The sequence below is a fragment of the Haliotis rufescens genome, unplaced genomic scaffold (assembly GCF_023055435.1).
Source record: "Haliotis rufescens isolate VD_foot unplaced genomic scaffold, xgHalRufe1.0.p SCAF_6, whole genome shotgun sequence".
NCBI classification, from domain to species: domain Eukaryota; kingdom Metazoa; phylum Mollusca; class Gastropoda; order Lepetellida; family Haliotidae; genus Haliotis; species Haliotis rufescens.
In genome coordinates, this window is record NW_025964334.1 from 30,803,307 (window position 1) to 30,820,233 (window position 16,927).

The following is a 16,927-nucleotide window of genomic DNA, read 5'->3' on the forward strand; positions in this document are numbered from 1 at the left end:
CTGACTTGGCAGCCGAATCATGATACAAGCAGTTTAGACGGCATTCAGCAATTACTTCTTTTTTTTTATAAGACGTGTTGTGACGAATTTGGCAACTTGGACAAATTGGTTTGTTACATAATGAAAAGGCAGTTGACCTATGTCAACCACTTTAGCTCCAGCATGAACTACTTCCTTGCTGCAGCTTATGTAATGAAGAATGTAGGCATTTTATAACTGATAAGTACTTTTACTTAATCATCACCACTAGACGAAAAGGAGCCATGTTATGTCTTCTGTTGTAAGATAGTTCTGGCCAAGCTGATACCTCAAGACAGGTTGTGACCTGCTAGTCAGCTAAACAATAATTCCCCTGTCTCGTGTAACATGTACAACTCTTAATCTTAAACAGTCAATTTGGCTTGAGAAGATCCCTAGCTCTTTGACCTATTTGGCCCCTTCACCTACCTTGCCCTATTACTAACCTATCTCACCTAATGACCTAGCCAAACCTATCACCTACCTAGTCTGATGACCAAACTAGCCCCATCACCTACCTATGGCTCATCACCAATCTAGCCCCATCACAGTACCAAGCCCCATCACTAACGCATCACCTACCCAAACCTATCAGAATCTAGCCCTATCACCTACCTAGCAGTGATTTTGACACAAGAGGCTGTATACAGGTCAATGACTTGGACCTAAGAAATGTATTAAGTCAATGGCAAAAGTCATTAAGTCAAATATACAAAGATGGCAGATGTAGTAAATTTTTTAAGTTAAATCAGTACTTTAAAAAATCGGGCATTGCTTCCGCGCATCCGACTTCCTGCCGAGTCAGGGAGCAATACTGCCATAAACTTCACCCCCATCCCCAAGACACAAGGACAGCTGTCACATGCGTGCAATGTCTGACCCTTTCCCCATATTGAAGCATATTGAAAAAAAACCTTACCTAATGTACTAACTTACCTTTTGTTGAAAAAAACAAAACAACATATTAATACGACATATATCCCCATGTTATGTGTTTTCGGACGCTGAAGAAACATTCATAGTTTTCTCGCTAATCACATGAACAACTGTGAAACATCTCATTCACTTAATATAATGGACAACGTTATCTTAAAAACAAGCCATCATCTGAGTATTTACAATTTCTGTGTGACGCCACACACCTCTTCATAGTGCAAGCGTTCGCGATAGAAAACGTATGATGTCCAAAAACCTGTAATCCGATGATTATAGTATTGTGCCATGAAAAATATTAAAGGCATATATGATGCTGAAAGCTCTGATAAAAAACAGGACAATATGTGTACTGAACATTCTCACAAGTCTACAAGTAGGAATAATCCTTACTATTTACTTTTTAATCATGAAATTATGGCTCCTGTGATGCCTTGCTCAGCATTTCTATCGGTCAAAAATCTGACAACTTAAACAAACCATAGGTCAAATTGAAATGTTATCGGTCTATGACCAGTGACCGATGGCCATCTGAACTCCTGCCTAGCATCATCACCTGCACATACCTATCACCAATCTAGCCCAATCACCTACCTAGCATCATTACCAACTCATCACCTGCTCAAACCTATCATCAACCTACCCCTATCACTTCTTTGCCCCATCACCTACCGTATATCGCTGTGTATAAGGCGACCCCACGTATAAGACGACCCCCCTGTACACGCCTTAAAAATCAACCCAAAATCCTATACTCCGTGTATAAGGCGACCGGGAATGAAACACATCACAAGTCTGACTGATATAGAAGATTTAACGTGCGCTTTCCGACTGTAGCGTATTTCGCACACGGACATCACAAGTTAGTTAGTTACTTTGGAGATTTAACGTGCGCTTTCCGACTGATGCGTATTTCGCACACATCACAAGTGCGCACACAAACCTTATATATGCAATAAAAATATGTTTATCTTGCGTTGTTTTTTTTCTACAATGATAGGCCGCGTGTGTAACTCCAGCACACGTCGCCATTTTGTGTTTACACGGTACGACACCAAATTGGTGCCCGTAAAATAAAATTCATTTATGAAGTAATAACATATAAGAGACAATGGTGAGTAATTTAATCACCAATTAACTATGTTGTAACTAACTAGGCTTATGTTTGCTTCACATTCAGCGTGTTTATTCCACAATCACTTGTACACACCGTCTCCAACACTTGTTAATACAACTGTAAAAACAGCGGGAATTGATTTTAGCTTCATCGGTTATCACATGTTAGGTCACATGTGCAATATGCAAATGCTTACCGGTACTTCCGGCTCACTACTCACGGATGTTGATTGTTTTACCGTGTCAGCTGGTTTGACAATCTGCATCGAGGCGAGGGTCATTTCAACTTTATTTGCAGAAATTATTAAACTTTATTCAAGGGAAAGAGATACAAATCATGTTTATGTATGGAAATAGTTATTGGAACAGTTATTTAGGACGAAATGCGAAGTTTTATTGTCAAATGCTGGGCTGGCTATCGGACGCCGGTTGACATCGCCAGTGGAAAAAAATGTGAGATCTTTGACTCCGTGTATAAGACGACCCCCCTTCTTAGCCCCCTCATTTTAGGTACGAAAAACTCGCCTTATACACAGCGATATACGGTATCTAGCCCCATCCCCAATGTGGACCCATGACCTACCTAGCCCTGTCACCAACTTATCACCTACCCAATCCCAGCACCTACCTTTCCCTATCACCTACATGGACCTATCACCTACCTAGCCCAATCACCAATATGGACCCATCACCTGCCCTGTCACTGACTTATCAACTACCCAGTCCCAGCACCTACCTTTCCCTATCACCTACATGGACCTATCACCCACCTAGCCCCATCACCAAGATGAACCCATCACCTGCCCTGTCACCGACTTATCACCTACCCAGTCCCAGCACCTACCTTTCCCTATCACCTACATGGAGCTATCACCCACCTAGCCCCATTACCAATGTCGACCCATGACCTACCTAGCCCTGTCACCAACTTATCACCTACCAAGTCCCAGCACCTACCTTTCCCTATCACCTACATGGAGCTATCACCCACCTAGCCCCATTACCAATATGGACCCATCACCTGCCCTGTCACTGACTTATCACCTACCCAGTCCCAACACCTACCTTTCCCTATCACCTACATGGAGCTATCACCCACCTGGCCCCATTACCAATATGGACCTATCACCAGCCTTACTAAGCCCCATCAACAATGTGGACCTATCACCTCCCATCGTCTATCACCTATCTCACCAAGACTAGGTCTACGTAAGATAAGCCTGCCGGGAACAGAACACACCAAATGTCTTAAGATATATCTGTGCTTGATATTGATTTAGGCAGTTGGTTGTCGGTTGGGGAAGTTTGCACTGGCAGATTACCTGTATTCATAGCTTGATTACAAGGTGTGCAGTTGATTACAGGTGTGTTAAGTCAAAGCCACAGATGGGTTGACCAGAAGACTCCCCGGGTGTCAATTTATTCACATTGCTGTCTATGCTGTTGTGCAACCATTTTAAGACAACACCACTTGGTGTGTATGTTTCTCTGTGTTGTTTGACTTCCGCATACTTGATTACCAAAACAATGTGTTGACCAGTGGTCAAGACATCGGATTACCTGACACCGTAAATGTGATATGTCTGCTGCTTGGATTTCATGATTTGGCTGAAGTATTTCACCACACTGTGGCAACAGGTGTATGTGGGTGCAGGTAAATTCAGCAAAATCACAGGTGGGCAGTGTCAACGTAAATGATGACCAGTGGTCAGAGCTCGTGATTGATCATTTTGGGAACAAAATGAAGACATTGATATCAAATGACACAAAATGCTGTGTACCGGGAACTATGCTGGAAATCATCTGAAGTGTATATACCTGGCTTGATGACATTTCATTTAACTAGGACGTCATTCTGGGATAAACTGTCCCGAGGATCAAGTGCTGTTGTGGAAAGTTGGAAGTTGTGTTTTTTAAGCATTGGAAGTGATCTATATGTTAAGACTCAATTTCTCATGTATGTGTAGTTCTCTTGAGAGAATACTTTGGACAGAATTGTTGGTAACATGTCTTAATGTATACAGATATCTTCATGAAGAATCTTTTAAGATAAAAGACAAGAACAAAAGAGAACATCCTTTTCATTTCAAGTGTAATCATACTGATAATAACATGTGGCATCAGCTGTATGTTTCTCATCTCATTGAATGTGGGTTTGAAATCAGTGGACTTGTTATTTCTTTTCTTGATTTCACAGTTAGCAGTTATGTGTAGCTTCTCTGTCAGGAGCCCAGCTGATTATGGACGTCCTTAGACCTATTTCATGAAGGAAATTATGAAAATTGTTGATAGTATCAGCAAGACAAGGAAAACAACAGATAGCATCAAGAAGTTGGGCTTTCGTTGATGTTGATTGCATGTAAAACCACGTCAATTACTGTCGTCAATGTTGACTGAATGAGTTAAGTCAACACCAGCACTGATTGTCACCTGATTGAATTAACATTGATTTCTTCACCAGCTCCACTTTATTTATAATAGATTTTTTAAAATACACTCCACTTGGGGATAATTCCATGTGTGTTTACCTCACATGCATATAATGACGAACAGATATTGATGCTGGTTTTCTCAATATTGACATAGAAACAATCATCATTTTTTGTGGATAAATGAAAAATTCAAAGATGTTTCCTTTCGAAGTCTTGCCAGATCTAGAAACAAGACATGTTTTACTAGATGGAAGTAGTTTCAGGAATTCAGTGATGATAGGACTGGAAAACTGTTGGTCAGATGATTGTGTTCATTGATCAATCATCAGTGTAATGACCATGGATTGATGTTTATCCACAGCAATCACAGTTGGAAATGAGGCTGGCCTGGGTTAGGCAGGAGACCATGTCAGTGTTTGTTAGACTGCAGATCAAAGTAAAGCTGAAGTTACAGTCAAAGTGGCAAGACTTATGTCTTGTGCACTTGTGTAGAGCTTTATAACCACATGGATCTATAGTTACCCAAAATGATAGTAGCTCATTCTCTGACTGGATATATCAAGAGGGGCACTTCATTTAAATGACACTGGATATGTGTTGGAAGAAGTTTTAAGAAGGATTATTTTTGTGTATAAATGAATAAGGGTGCTTTTTAAAAACTTTAAATGGGTGTGAAATCGAACTTGCATGTGTCACAGATCCTACTGACTTGACATGGCCATGTGTGATGAATTTTGAGTTCATCATACACTGGGACATTATTCATGATAACGTTTAAAGGGTTGATGTCAAGTTACAAGTTTCAAAATGAATTCTAAGAACACATTGTTGGTCTGCACTGACAGTAGTGATGAGAGTGACTCGAGTGATTCTGACCTGGGATTTTACGATGGCCCGTTGCGATGTTGTAGTCAGATGGAGGTGCTCCGCGATGTGGATATATTCAAGAATGCAGGTAACTTTTGAACTCTTTAGGTGTGACAATACCTCGTAGTGTTGATGTTTTACCCCTCGTAGTATTGATGTGTTATCATATTAATTATCACAATACAGTGCAATACATTTTGACAAGATTCAATATTTTGCTCTATTTACTAAGCTGAATTATGTTTTTTCATATATTTCTGTTGTTTTTCTTTACCCAATTTACAGTGAGACCTGCAACCATAAGACTCTCAAATAGGTTTTCAATTTGACTGAAAATGCTTATGAACCAAAAGGTATTCCAGTCCTTTAATTAAATATCCGATTAATCATAAAATATGCTTTTACATTAAAAATTAATACCCCTATGGGCAACAGATATATTTGTACATAGGGCTGCTTGTCATTGTTTTTTGGGGTCAGTTTGTTTACAGGAAATCTGTGCAGGTTGTTTTCTTGTTACATAATTACATGTCTATGTACCGTAACTACTTTGGTAAGGCCCTTTTCTTTTCTTTAGGTGTCGGACAAATGCAAAATAAGTATGTTTGAACAAATTTTTTTAGCTAACTGACCAATTCCCTAAACAAAATGAATAAATAATAAGTATTTTTTAAATTAAACAGTGACGCAGAATCAGGTTTTGGTACGTAATCAAGTTTATAACTTTTTTTATTTCAAATCAGTGTGTTACTATTTGAAACTTATACAAGTTGCATATTATGATAGAGGGAACACATATGGATTGACTTGGTGTGTTAATAAATCACATTGTTGGCATATTGCTGTCAGCTGACCTTCATATCAATGAATACTCTTTGTCTATTAATGATATACAGGATTATATATTACAAATGTGTTAATTTTGTTCCCTGTAACTCAGTCACTGACTTGTCGATTGACATGACACCCATTCACATGAGGGCAATCAAAGAAACATTTCTGTCAAGACTCTGGTTAATATGAGTTGATATACTCAGGTAATGAAATTCACAAGATATTGACAACAGAGCACAGGAACTCTCTCACCTTGCTCCAGTGATATATTGATTCATTGAGTGCTATTTACTACCCCTGCCCTGAAATTGATAACGGTGTTCAGGTTGGAAGGGTCATTTATCATTCTGTTGATGACCATCGTGAAATGCTGTATATGGCTCAGGCACATCACATTTTCTGACCAAACTTTTACAAAAACAAGGTTTCGGATTGGTTCAATCTCATTTAAATCAGATCTTAGTTTTCGCTACCACTAAACAAAGATCTGAGGACATCCCATTACTGGTCACGTCAGAACGACCTTTCGCGAATTTTGACCGACCAATGAAATGACTGACAAGAAATCGACATTAGACAATCAGAAGGCAGCTTTCACGAGCTTTACCACACAAGTTTCAAACTGGCGACTACGTGGCGAAACATATTTTGACGTATTCTCGATTTAAAAAATTAAAACTGATAAGAAGAACATTCTGGAATGGCTTATAGATGGCCCAGATTTTTTGGATATAATCATAAAACCCGTAACTGTCGTTCGGAATACCCCATGTTAAATATTTCGTGGTTGCATGATTAGAAAACACATTCCGACTGTCACTTTCATGATCTGGTAAGCGACGCTCTGATTGGTTGGATGAAAGGTCGTTCTGATGTGTCCCTTAATGGGATGTCCTCAGATCTTTGTTTGGCATAGCGAGAACTAACATCTGATTTTAATGAGATTGAGATTGGTTCATTTTCTTGGATATTGGTTGATGGTCAATCAACATGTGAAGATTTTTTCTAAATTTGGTAATGATAAAGAGGAATCAAAGATTGATATGGTCATGAAGTTGTCGTGATAGCATTTGTCTGAAATCAAAATCAGCTACCCCTCTGGAAGTTTGTTGTTTAACATCACACTCATCAATTTGGATACGATGGCATGCATCAACTAAGTCGGCGAGTATGACCACCCAAATTCCATGGGCTTGGGTTCTCTTCATGGGTGCCTCTGGAAGTGCTTAGTTTGTAGGCATGTGTATATATGTATTTGATTATTCTGAGGTAAACCTTTTTGTGGTGGTATGGAATAAACATCTTTGGTACTATTTGTTTCTTACAGTGTTGGGTGTGATGGGCATGCATGGCCAATATATTTTCAGTCTCATTAAGATCAGACCCTTTACACGCCTGATCCATCCACTATATCTTCAGGGCTTGCATTTTGGTAAACTCACACTAACCCCTGGATCCATTCCTGTGGTTCTTGCAATCTCAAATTACCTTCCATTGATTTCCATTAGCCAATTTGATTTGCTGTGCTACTCAGTCTGAAGGACCAATCAGAATGCGAGTTACAAACCATGATTAATGTTGGGTTGGCAGTAACAACATGGTGGCCAGTCCCCATTATTACGACAGAGTTTGCTTCTAGAAATTTGACATTGAAAAAATGACTGACAGTGCAAAAGATAGCCCTCAAAAATCTTTTTGATTGAGAGGATGTCCTCATGTCCTTTAAAACTGGCGGTGGCAATTTCTCCCTTACCCATTTTCTTTTTCCTTATCTCAACTTTTTATTGGTCAGTGAAATGTTGCTGAAAATCAAGGGTGGATAATTTGAGATCTCGAGAACCATGGGAATAGAGCTAGGGGTTAGTGTAGGTTTACCAAAATGCAAGCCCTGATGATATTGAGGATGAGTCTGATCTTCAAAATGATTTTAAGAATTTGCCATATTGAGCACTCTGCTCCTTCCTATAAGCACCTCTTGAACAATTTCTAGACCAATCTGTAAGTAATCTTTATAAGTGCACCCTACTAAGACTGAAAATTTACCTGAAAATCGTTATTTTCAATTTATGAGTACCGTATATGACCGCGTATAAGCCGAATTTTGAGGACCAGAAAAAAGATTCTGTAGAAAGGGGTCGGCTTATCCACGGGATACACTTTCATGATAGTATTTTTCAGATCGTGATCTGTCAGAAACATCGCCTGAATGACGGTCCGATAGATCACAACTTCTCAAAAGTTTGGAAGTTGCCACGACTAGAGCCATTATTGTTATAAATTATCAATAAAGTTGTTATTATTATACACCAATGTTGTCATTATTAAAAAAATGTTATGCATGTTACTACTTCTGATAATAAGTTTTCAATTGAATGTTCAAAGTTTATCGTTCTTCGTAAACTCGACAATTTTTACATCTAACAATATATGTAATTCACATAAATTGATAGTGAACAAGTGTCTACCTTTATTGAAAGAGGCAAATAAACAACTGTATCGGCGAGTTATTCCGTTCGCCATTTGCAAAAACATGTGATCAGCTGTTTCCTGTGACGTCACAAACGGTGACCACTGTGATTGCTTCCTGTTGTTTAAAAAGCAACACGGTACACAAGGAAATGAGCATTGATAATAACGGGCCGATTGGTATTGTCATGTTGTTTACACAAACATTTTCAAGGTGTGGGTGGTTGTCACGTAGTCTATGAAGGCAGTCACTTTTGGGCCAGCAGGAGAGTCAGCAATGGCATCAAGCCACACATCATCCACTTTGTCACGAGGTAGTAGAGGGAGGGCAGCAGCTCTTCTCACCAGCTTCTTCACCTCCTCATCTTCCTTATAGTCCATCACCAGACCTTCTTTCTGCACCCTCCTCCAGATACATTGGGTGAAGTGAAAGAAACACCCTCTAACTAATGTCCCAGGAAATACATCAGTCACAGCATTGTGAGCTGCACGTTCAAAGTCCAACTAATGTGGGACACTCATTTAAAGGTATCTCTAAAGAACACCACACTTAGTAATTTAAATGTGGGACACTCATTTAAAGGTATCTCTAAAGAACACCACGCTTAGTAACTTAAATGTGGGACACTCATATAAAGGTATCGGTAATCGGATTAAGTAATTACCCGCTAGAATAGGTGAAATGCACTCAGCTGAAAATGTGGCTCTGCCGGCAATAGCCATTTCTGAAATGTGGCTCTCCCGGCTAGACACCGTTGGGAGTAGGGGCTTAATTCCTTTGTTTTCGAGAGATTAGTTTAATAAACTGGAGAAGCCTGTGAGTAAGTGATGGTCATTCAGTGGGTTCATAGTATGATAGTTTATTTAATTCAATTTGATTAACATACAATAGTGGTGTAAAGGGGGGGTTATAAAAGTTGGTATATTTTTACTGACTGACATTCTCATCATGAGTTTGAAACGAAAACGCCATGCTTACGATGTTGAATTCAAACTGCGAGTCTTAGCTCTAGCTGATATATTTTCTCACGGGTTCATAATTCTATATACACCGATTCACAAAATGGCGCTTCGTTGTTGATGGCAACATATGACGATCATTATGAGATTAAAAAAACACACGAGAAACAGCTTCCCACATTATGAAAGTGGATGACTGGTTTGTTAAATCTTTATTAGAAATAATAATGACTTTTTCAATATAATTACAACATTTTTCATCTTATATTTTTGAATATCTGCGAGTACACCGGCACATGTCTTGCAGTCCGACTTCGCAGTGTTTTTTTGCCTTTCAATTCCTGGTTGGCTTATCTGCGGGTCATATCATTTTCTTTTGTATTTCAATGGTCAAGTTAACACCTCGGCTTACTTACGAGGTCGGCTTATCCGCGGTCATATACGGTACATTAGATTTTTTACAGAAAACAGCACCACAGAAGGGGTATAATTGCCTCACTATGACTCATTCTCTGAAAACAGATTTAACTCATCGTGTATGGTTTTATTAGGCCCCCATCTGTGAAATTTTCTAAGCTTATGGAGCACTTATTACAACAAATACTGAAAAGATTGTATCAAAATATACACTATGAATCAGACAACTTTCAATGGTTAGAGTATGTACACATATCAAATGATACAGTGTTTAGAAACAGTTAATACATTGCCAGTTCTTCATTGTTTGATGTGAGCTGATGAAATAAAATATTGATGCAGATCATTTTCACTGGTCTCATTAATCTCATGTACATCTCAATGTGAGCTACATCTGACAGAAATAGAATCATGCCTTGAATGATTAATGGTACAACAAACTTAGGATGTGAGTATGCCATAGTGACACTCTCACCAGCTGATTGGGGCAACTGTGCTTCTATATGTCCCTTCACTTGCAGCTCTACAGCTGCATATTTGATCAAGTAATGGCTCCAATAGGTGAAAAGTTATGTATCACTTGATTAACTGCTGACTTGATCGACCTAGAATAAAGTAGTGTCTACACCATGCTTTGACTAGTGATTAGATATTATTGAAGCATGCATAGTTAAAATGTTATTAGCTGGGATTGAAATCTAGTGAGAATTGTAAAGTGGAAGGTGGACGCCACTTTATAAAGAAAATCTTCTGAAGGGGGACAGACTGATCCCAGGACTAACTTACTTGACTCTGGTTGTGTATGTAGATCCTGTTTTCTGCATACTGAAGTAAATATTACAATTTCAAAGTAAGGATGGTCAGTCAACATGAGACAAAACACTCATCCACATTTCTGCCGTTTTGTCAATCAATTTCAAGGGGGCACGGGTGGCCCAGTCGTCTAAGGCGCCGCGATTCGCTGTGCAGAGTTGCGTCCATTGGGCATGCCAGAAACCTATGATTGTGGGTTCGAATCCCGGTTTGCCCCGATTATGTTTCTAGGTTTGTCAGCACCATACCTGTGCTCGTGGGTTTCACCAAAGTGGTAAACGTCTGACCTGCATCACTTCGGGCTTTCCTCCCACATTAAGCTGACACGCCGCGATATAACTGGAATACTGTTAAAAGCGGCGTTAAACCCAACTCACTCACTCACTCACTCACTCACTCACTCACTCACTCACTCACTCACTCACTCACTCAATTTCAAAGGGAAACATTATTTGTGAATTAATTTCTGTGTAGATTTTAGTTTAAACGATACAAATTGGAACAAACCTTGTGATATATTTTTTACCCAGATAAAATATTGCAATTTGTATCATTTGATAAGCGTATTGCAGTATACCAATATGCCAGTAATTGCAAAACTTGTTATCACTTTGAACTTTTTCCCAAAGTCTAAGTGCTCATGTACCAAGGGCATTGTTATTGTGCTATATTCATAGTGCAGCTGTTCCTGCCTCAGTCTTGAGACTAAGAGTGTGAAAGAGTGATAAACAGGAGAGCATTTTAACCAAAGTATACACAGAGTTACTTCACTGTATCGAAAATCATTAGAAATACATCAAGGACTCTGTTTGTACAGAGCAGGCTCACATGTTTTGAGGCAGGCAAATAAGTGGATATAAAAATCTTCTTGTTTATTTTTCTAAGTAGGATGCTAACTTAGGGCAAGCAGGAGATGAGAAAGACACAAAAAATATATCTAAATATATTTATTAAGTGACTTCACTGATAGCATGTTGTTTTGCCTTGACAGTGAATTAATTGTTGATCATAATATTGATCACTGGGTTGTCTGGTCCTGACTTCAATATATATAGACTGCCATCATGAAGGTGGAATATTGATGAGTATGGCGTTGAACAACAAGCAAAATAAGAAACAAAATATGGACTTCTGGAACCTTTGGACAAATCTTTTTTGAAAGTTTGAATATACTGAAAAGGTATAAGTTTGACTGAGTGTGGCATTAAACGACAAACAAACATACATAGAGACAATTTCTCAGGTTCAGTACCTCTTGACAGGAAACAAGTACAGGGATTTGTGCAGAATCAGCCATATTTCAGCTGATTATTTTGAGACATTACTATGCGATATACCCGGTACCTTGTACGGATATACTACTCAAAAGAAGTTAAGAAACTGTTAAAGTCCACTAGTCCTTATAATGATGTCAATAGCAAAACCCTTGAAAATGGCAAATTTCTACTAGTCCTCAATATGATACCTTAACAATTGAGCAGTTTGGCAAGGACTACAAGACTAGTGCCAAATTCTAACACTGCTATTGTTAATCTGTCATGCCATGACCGATTAACCATAGTAATTTGAAAGAATCAAGTTTTCTTTAACTTCTTTTGAGTAATAAGTTAATGTGGGATACGTTTTCAAAATTCCTGTGGTATTGTGATACTGACTTAGAGACACCAACTTGCCATTCCTACTGTCATGGCCAACAGTTGATCTTTTCAATCTTACCTTGGTATCAATATTTGATAATTGTTCTTACTCAATTTCAAATGCATCTTAATGACTTGGAACCACTAGAGACTGTATTGCATGTCACTCATTCATGATCAGCTACACCTCATCTGATGTGGTGAAGACTATACCCTGACCAGTTTGTACTGGACAGAACTCTTGCACTCGGTTTCCTTGCTTGCTATATCTGACCTTAATTAGTTGAAAGTCACCTCAAACTTGACATTTTCTAGTAATATTACATATATGTATTATGATTTATGAAATCATATTATTTTTGTCAAAGTCAATGATTTGAATAAAATAACTGATAATGAATACTTATCAATCATTCAATGATTGTCATTGTCATTAATAAGTAAACTGCTATTTTCCAAGGCAGAACGGATGCCATGCTTGTCTTAAGACCAATCTCATAAAAATCATATCTTTTGCTTTGATACAATACATCTCCGCATGCTGATGTGAAGATACCGCCAGCGGAGGTCACGTCAGGTGAACTTTCTAACCAGCCAATCAACATAAAGATTCTTAATTTTACATTTCTATTGTGCAAACCATTCAGACAAGCACTGCATATTGAAACAAATATACCGTATTAGACATAATAAGTGCCCAGGGCGCTCTCAAAATTAGAAATAGGGGGCTCTCATTAGAATATTATTTTGGTGAAAAACAACAGAATTTATGCTACAGCCTGAAATGTTTATATACGACAGATATATCTTTCAGGAATTTAATTTCCCATAATTAAGGATGCATATAACACACGTATTATACACGAATAAATAAGTCTTGTGTACATTGATCAATCAGAAGGGGTGCTAATTCTGATTGTTCACTAGCCAATATATCAGCAAATATTGCAGTGGGCGCTTATTAGAGCGGGGCACTTATTATGTCGAATTCGGTAATTGAAGACTTCTAACTGCCAACAAATAAAGCATTGCCATTATACTGTTTTGTATATGATACACCATGTTGTTTATGAGCGGCATGGCATCTATGGGTGTACATTTGTAGGAATATTTGTGCTTTGTGTGGGGTCATTTGTATGTTACCAAATCAAGGTTGTAAAGAAATGAAACTGAATCGTTTGAGAAATCTGTCATTTGAATTGCTTCGGAAATCAAGCAGTCTTTATTTGCCTACTAGATCACAGTTTTAAGGAGAGGGTGGTTCCATTGTGTGACATGTTTGTCAACAATTGTGTCACATTGCAGATTGATGCTGTTGATAGTTGCTCATGCTATCAACCACAAGTTGTCAGGCCAAGACTTGATTATTTAGTATAGCTTGAATAGTGCTGACTGTCATGTATAAAAAACAGTCAATCACTAATCTCTGATAATCGACCCAATATGAGATGTAGGGTGTACACCTAAATGCATGTCAATTCAACATTATCCTGACTGACAACCTGCAACCACAACCACTACCAGAACCAAGGCTTTGATCTCGTCAATATCAATCAATCAGTCGTCAATAACCACACAGGAAACACAAATAGGAATATTGATGCATGGATCACAAATTAAATCAAGGCTGCGAGGAACTTTGCTGCTGTTCTTGTGGGGTTGTTCCATGATCTGGTGTTATCTTTGATGTTGAAATGATCAAGCAATTTCTGCAATGATTGAGATCATTTTATTTCATTTGCCAAACTTTGATGTCAGTTTCAACCTATTCCAGGTGCATGACATTAATATGTCATTAAGATTTTGCACATTCTGTTGTAACCGGTTTCATTTTAAAGGTGTCAATTAATTGTGATAATTTTGGAAACCATAGGAAATGAGTTTAGATGTTTGTCCAAAATTTCTTTTATGCAAATCTGTTAAATATCATGATTATGTTAGAAGTTTTAAAAAACAATATGGCTGTTTGAAAAACTCAGATACATTTGATTATTTTGTATCAGGTTTGTGCAGGTTGAGTTTTGTTAATGATTTTTCAGCATTAAACTCATTAGCTAAAAAAATACCGATTAAATCTTCAATAAGAAATTAATCAAAACCATGGTATGGGTGTCAAATATTAATCTATATCATATCGAAATTAACTTCAGCTTGATTGATTTCAAGCCATGACATTGAATACAAAGTAATCAAGCTTTGATCATTAGAAAGAAAAAAAATAATGAAATTTTTAGAAAGTTTTTAATAGTGTATTGATTCATTTGATAAAGCATATTGATCAGTATGAAGGCTATGGATTCTGCATTGTTACCAGAATAAAACTCCTCATGTGTGGCTGATTGAAGAAGGCAGTTGCGGGAGCAGCAAAAAGCTCTTATCCTTACAACATATTGAGAGAAAATTGTCCTCAGATTAATGCCATGGTGATATTTTCCAGACAACAAACTTCAGGAGGAACTGTTGCGAACCACTCAGCTGGTGTACAGTTATGAAGCTGGGAGAATGGTAAGTAGTAGACGAGGGAGGGAGGTAGACGAGGGAGGGAGGATGCAGGTAGGAAAAGCCAACAAATATTTGATCTTATTTTTTTGTCATGCAGTGTTTATCAAATACAGGTCATTGTGATATTGTTTGATGAAAAGAATAAACAAGCAAAAAGGATGTACTTGAAAGGATGCTTGACTTTATCAGGAGTTTCATAGAACCATGTTTGGCTACAGATATATCTCCCAGTGAAAATAGCTCCTACAATGTTCTTAAAAGGTTAAATACACAAACTTTGTGAATCCTTCATTTTATTAATGGACAATTCAAATGGGAATCAGATGTTTGTATTCATCAACTGCAGTTTATTAATATTTTTTAATTATGCATATCATAATGATGAATGTGTTATTTAGAAAAGAATTGTCTTTAGAAATAACACTGACAGCTCCTCCAATTTAACAGAGCTAATAACAAAATGAATTTGGGTGGCCTTATTATACATGAATAGAATCTGCAATATATTGTGATTTATGATTGGTCATAGTTCTTAAAAATATCAATCAGTTTTAGAGTTTCCTTTACAGAATGTCTATGATTTGCCTGAGAATGTTATCAATTTAACTGTGATGGTTTCTTTGTATTCTTTGGGAATTCCCCAAGGGTTAACATTTTGTGGATATCTTTTCTAGTGTATTGAGCCGCTCTCTCGAGAGAGAGAGAGGAAGGTCAGTGGTCACTTTATACCAAACGATGTTAAAAGATGGTACTTGTTCTTTCCCTCACTGGGGCTGTTTGGAAGAAAAGGAAGAAAGTTACCAAGAAAAGTATTCATATGCAGTGTATTTCCGGAAATTTTCAAGGATCAAATCTAATTTAACCATGTCTTTCTACCAATCAGATTGCAGTACACAATCAGTCATTTTACTTAATGACAATTCAAACCCTTATCCAGGTACCCAAACTACGAGAACCTCGTAATCTATATGCCCTGGCAAAGGAACCTGGCCCACAACAAGCCGCAAGATGGTAAGTGTCTAAAATGATTGATTTTTCTGAGGTTACAAGGAGTATTGGATGTGTGTTGATGGATGCTAATTGAACAGTTAACCTAGTGGTGTGGTTTGATTGCCTGATTGCTTGATTCTGTTTGTCACACACAAACAGACCAATATTGTAAGTGTTCATGCTTATCACTATTGACACTTATCATTCACATTTATTATAATTCACACTTATCATCATCATTCACACTTATCATTCACACCTGGCATCAGCCATACTTATAGGGTTGACTCCAGGAATTTTCTGACATGGGCCCTTTATATGAAAATTTCAAATATTCCAGAGGTACGCCCATACAGTACAATGCTAAAATGCCCCATTGTATTTGAAAATGTGGGCCTTTTTTCAAATGTAGGGGCTAAAAGCACAAGGCCCCACCCTAGAATTATCCCTGTGCTTATCACCATTCACACTTTTTGCAATTCACACTTATCATTCACACCTGTCATCATTCACACTTATCATCTTTCACATTTATTTCAATTCACACTCATCATCACAGAAATGTGTAGATCAAGTTTTTTGGCTTGTTGCCATAGATACATAAGATAAATAGATACATAAGCCTAATTCAACTGTAACAACAACCATGGCCTTGACAGATGTAGCAGCACAAGGAGAGCCAGGAACACTTGGTTTACCAAGCTCTTTGCCGACTATTGGTGTAGACAGTGCCTCTTACATGTAGCTGCTCTATTTGTTTGCCATTCTCTCCTCAATGGTGGACAGTAGGTGTGTTTATCATTAAATAACAAAAAATCAGAATGTAGACAAAATAATTGCAGTAAACATCCTATAGAACAGAGAACACTTAATACTTCTCAGTACAGATCTCATGGTGAGCAGGATGGTGGATTAGCCAAGTGGTTAAAGTGTTCACTCATG

General features: G+C 37.9%; 1 protein-coding gene across 1 annotated transcript in view; it reads left to right on the plus strand.

Moving 5' to 3' along the window:
- Positions 1–16,927, plus strand: part of LOC124117765 (cytosolic carboxypeptidase 2-like) — a 104,753-nt gene that overhangs the window by 23,425 nt on the left and 64,401 nt on the right. The window contains exons 5-6 of the mRNA XM_048386012.1: positions 14,931–14,998; positions 15,933–16,006. Coding sequence (XP_048241969.1) covers positions 14,931–14,998; positions 15,933–16,006 — 142 coding nt within the window. The remainder of the gene's footprint in view (positions 1–14,930; positions 14,999–15,932; positions 16,007–16,927) is intronic.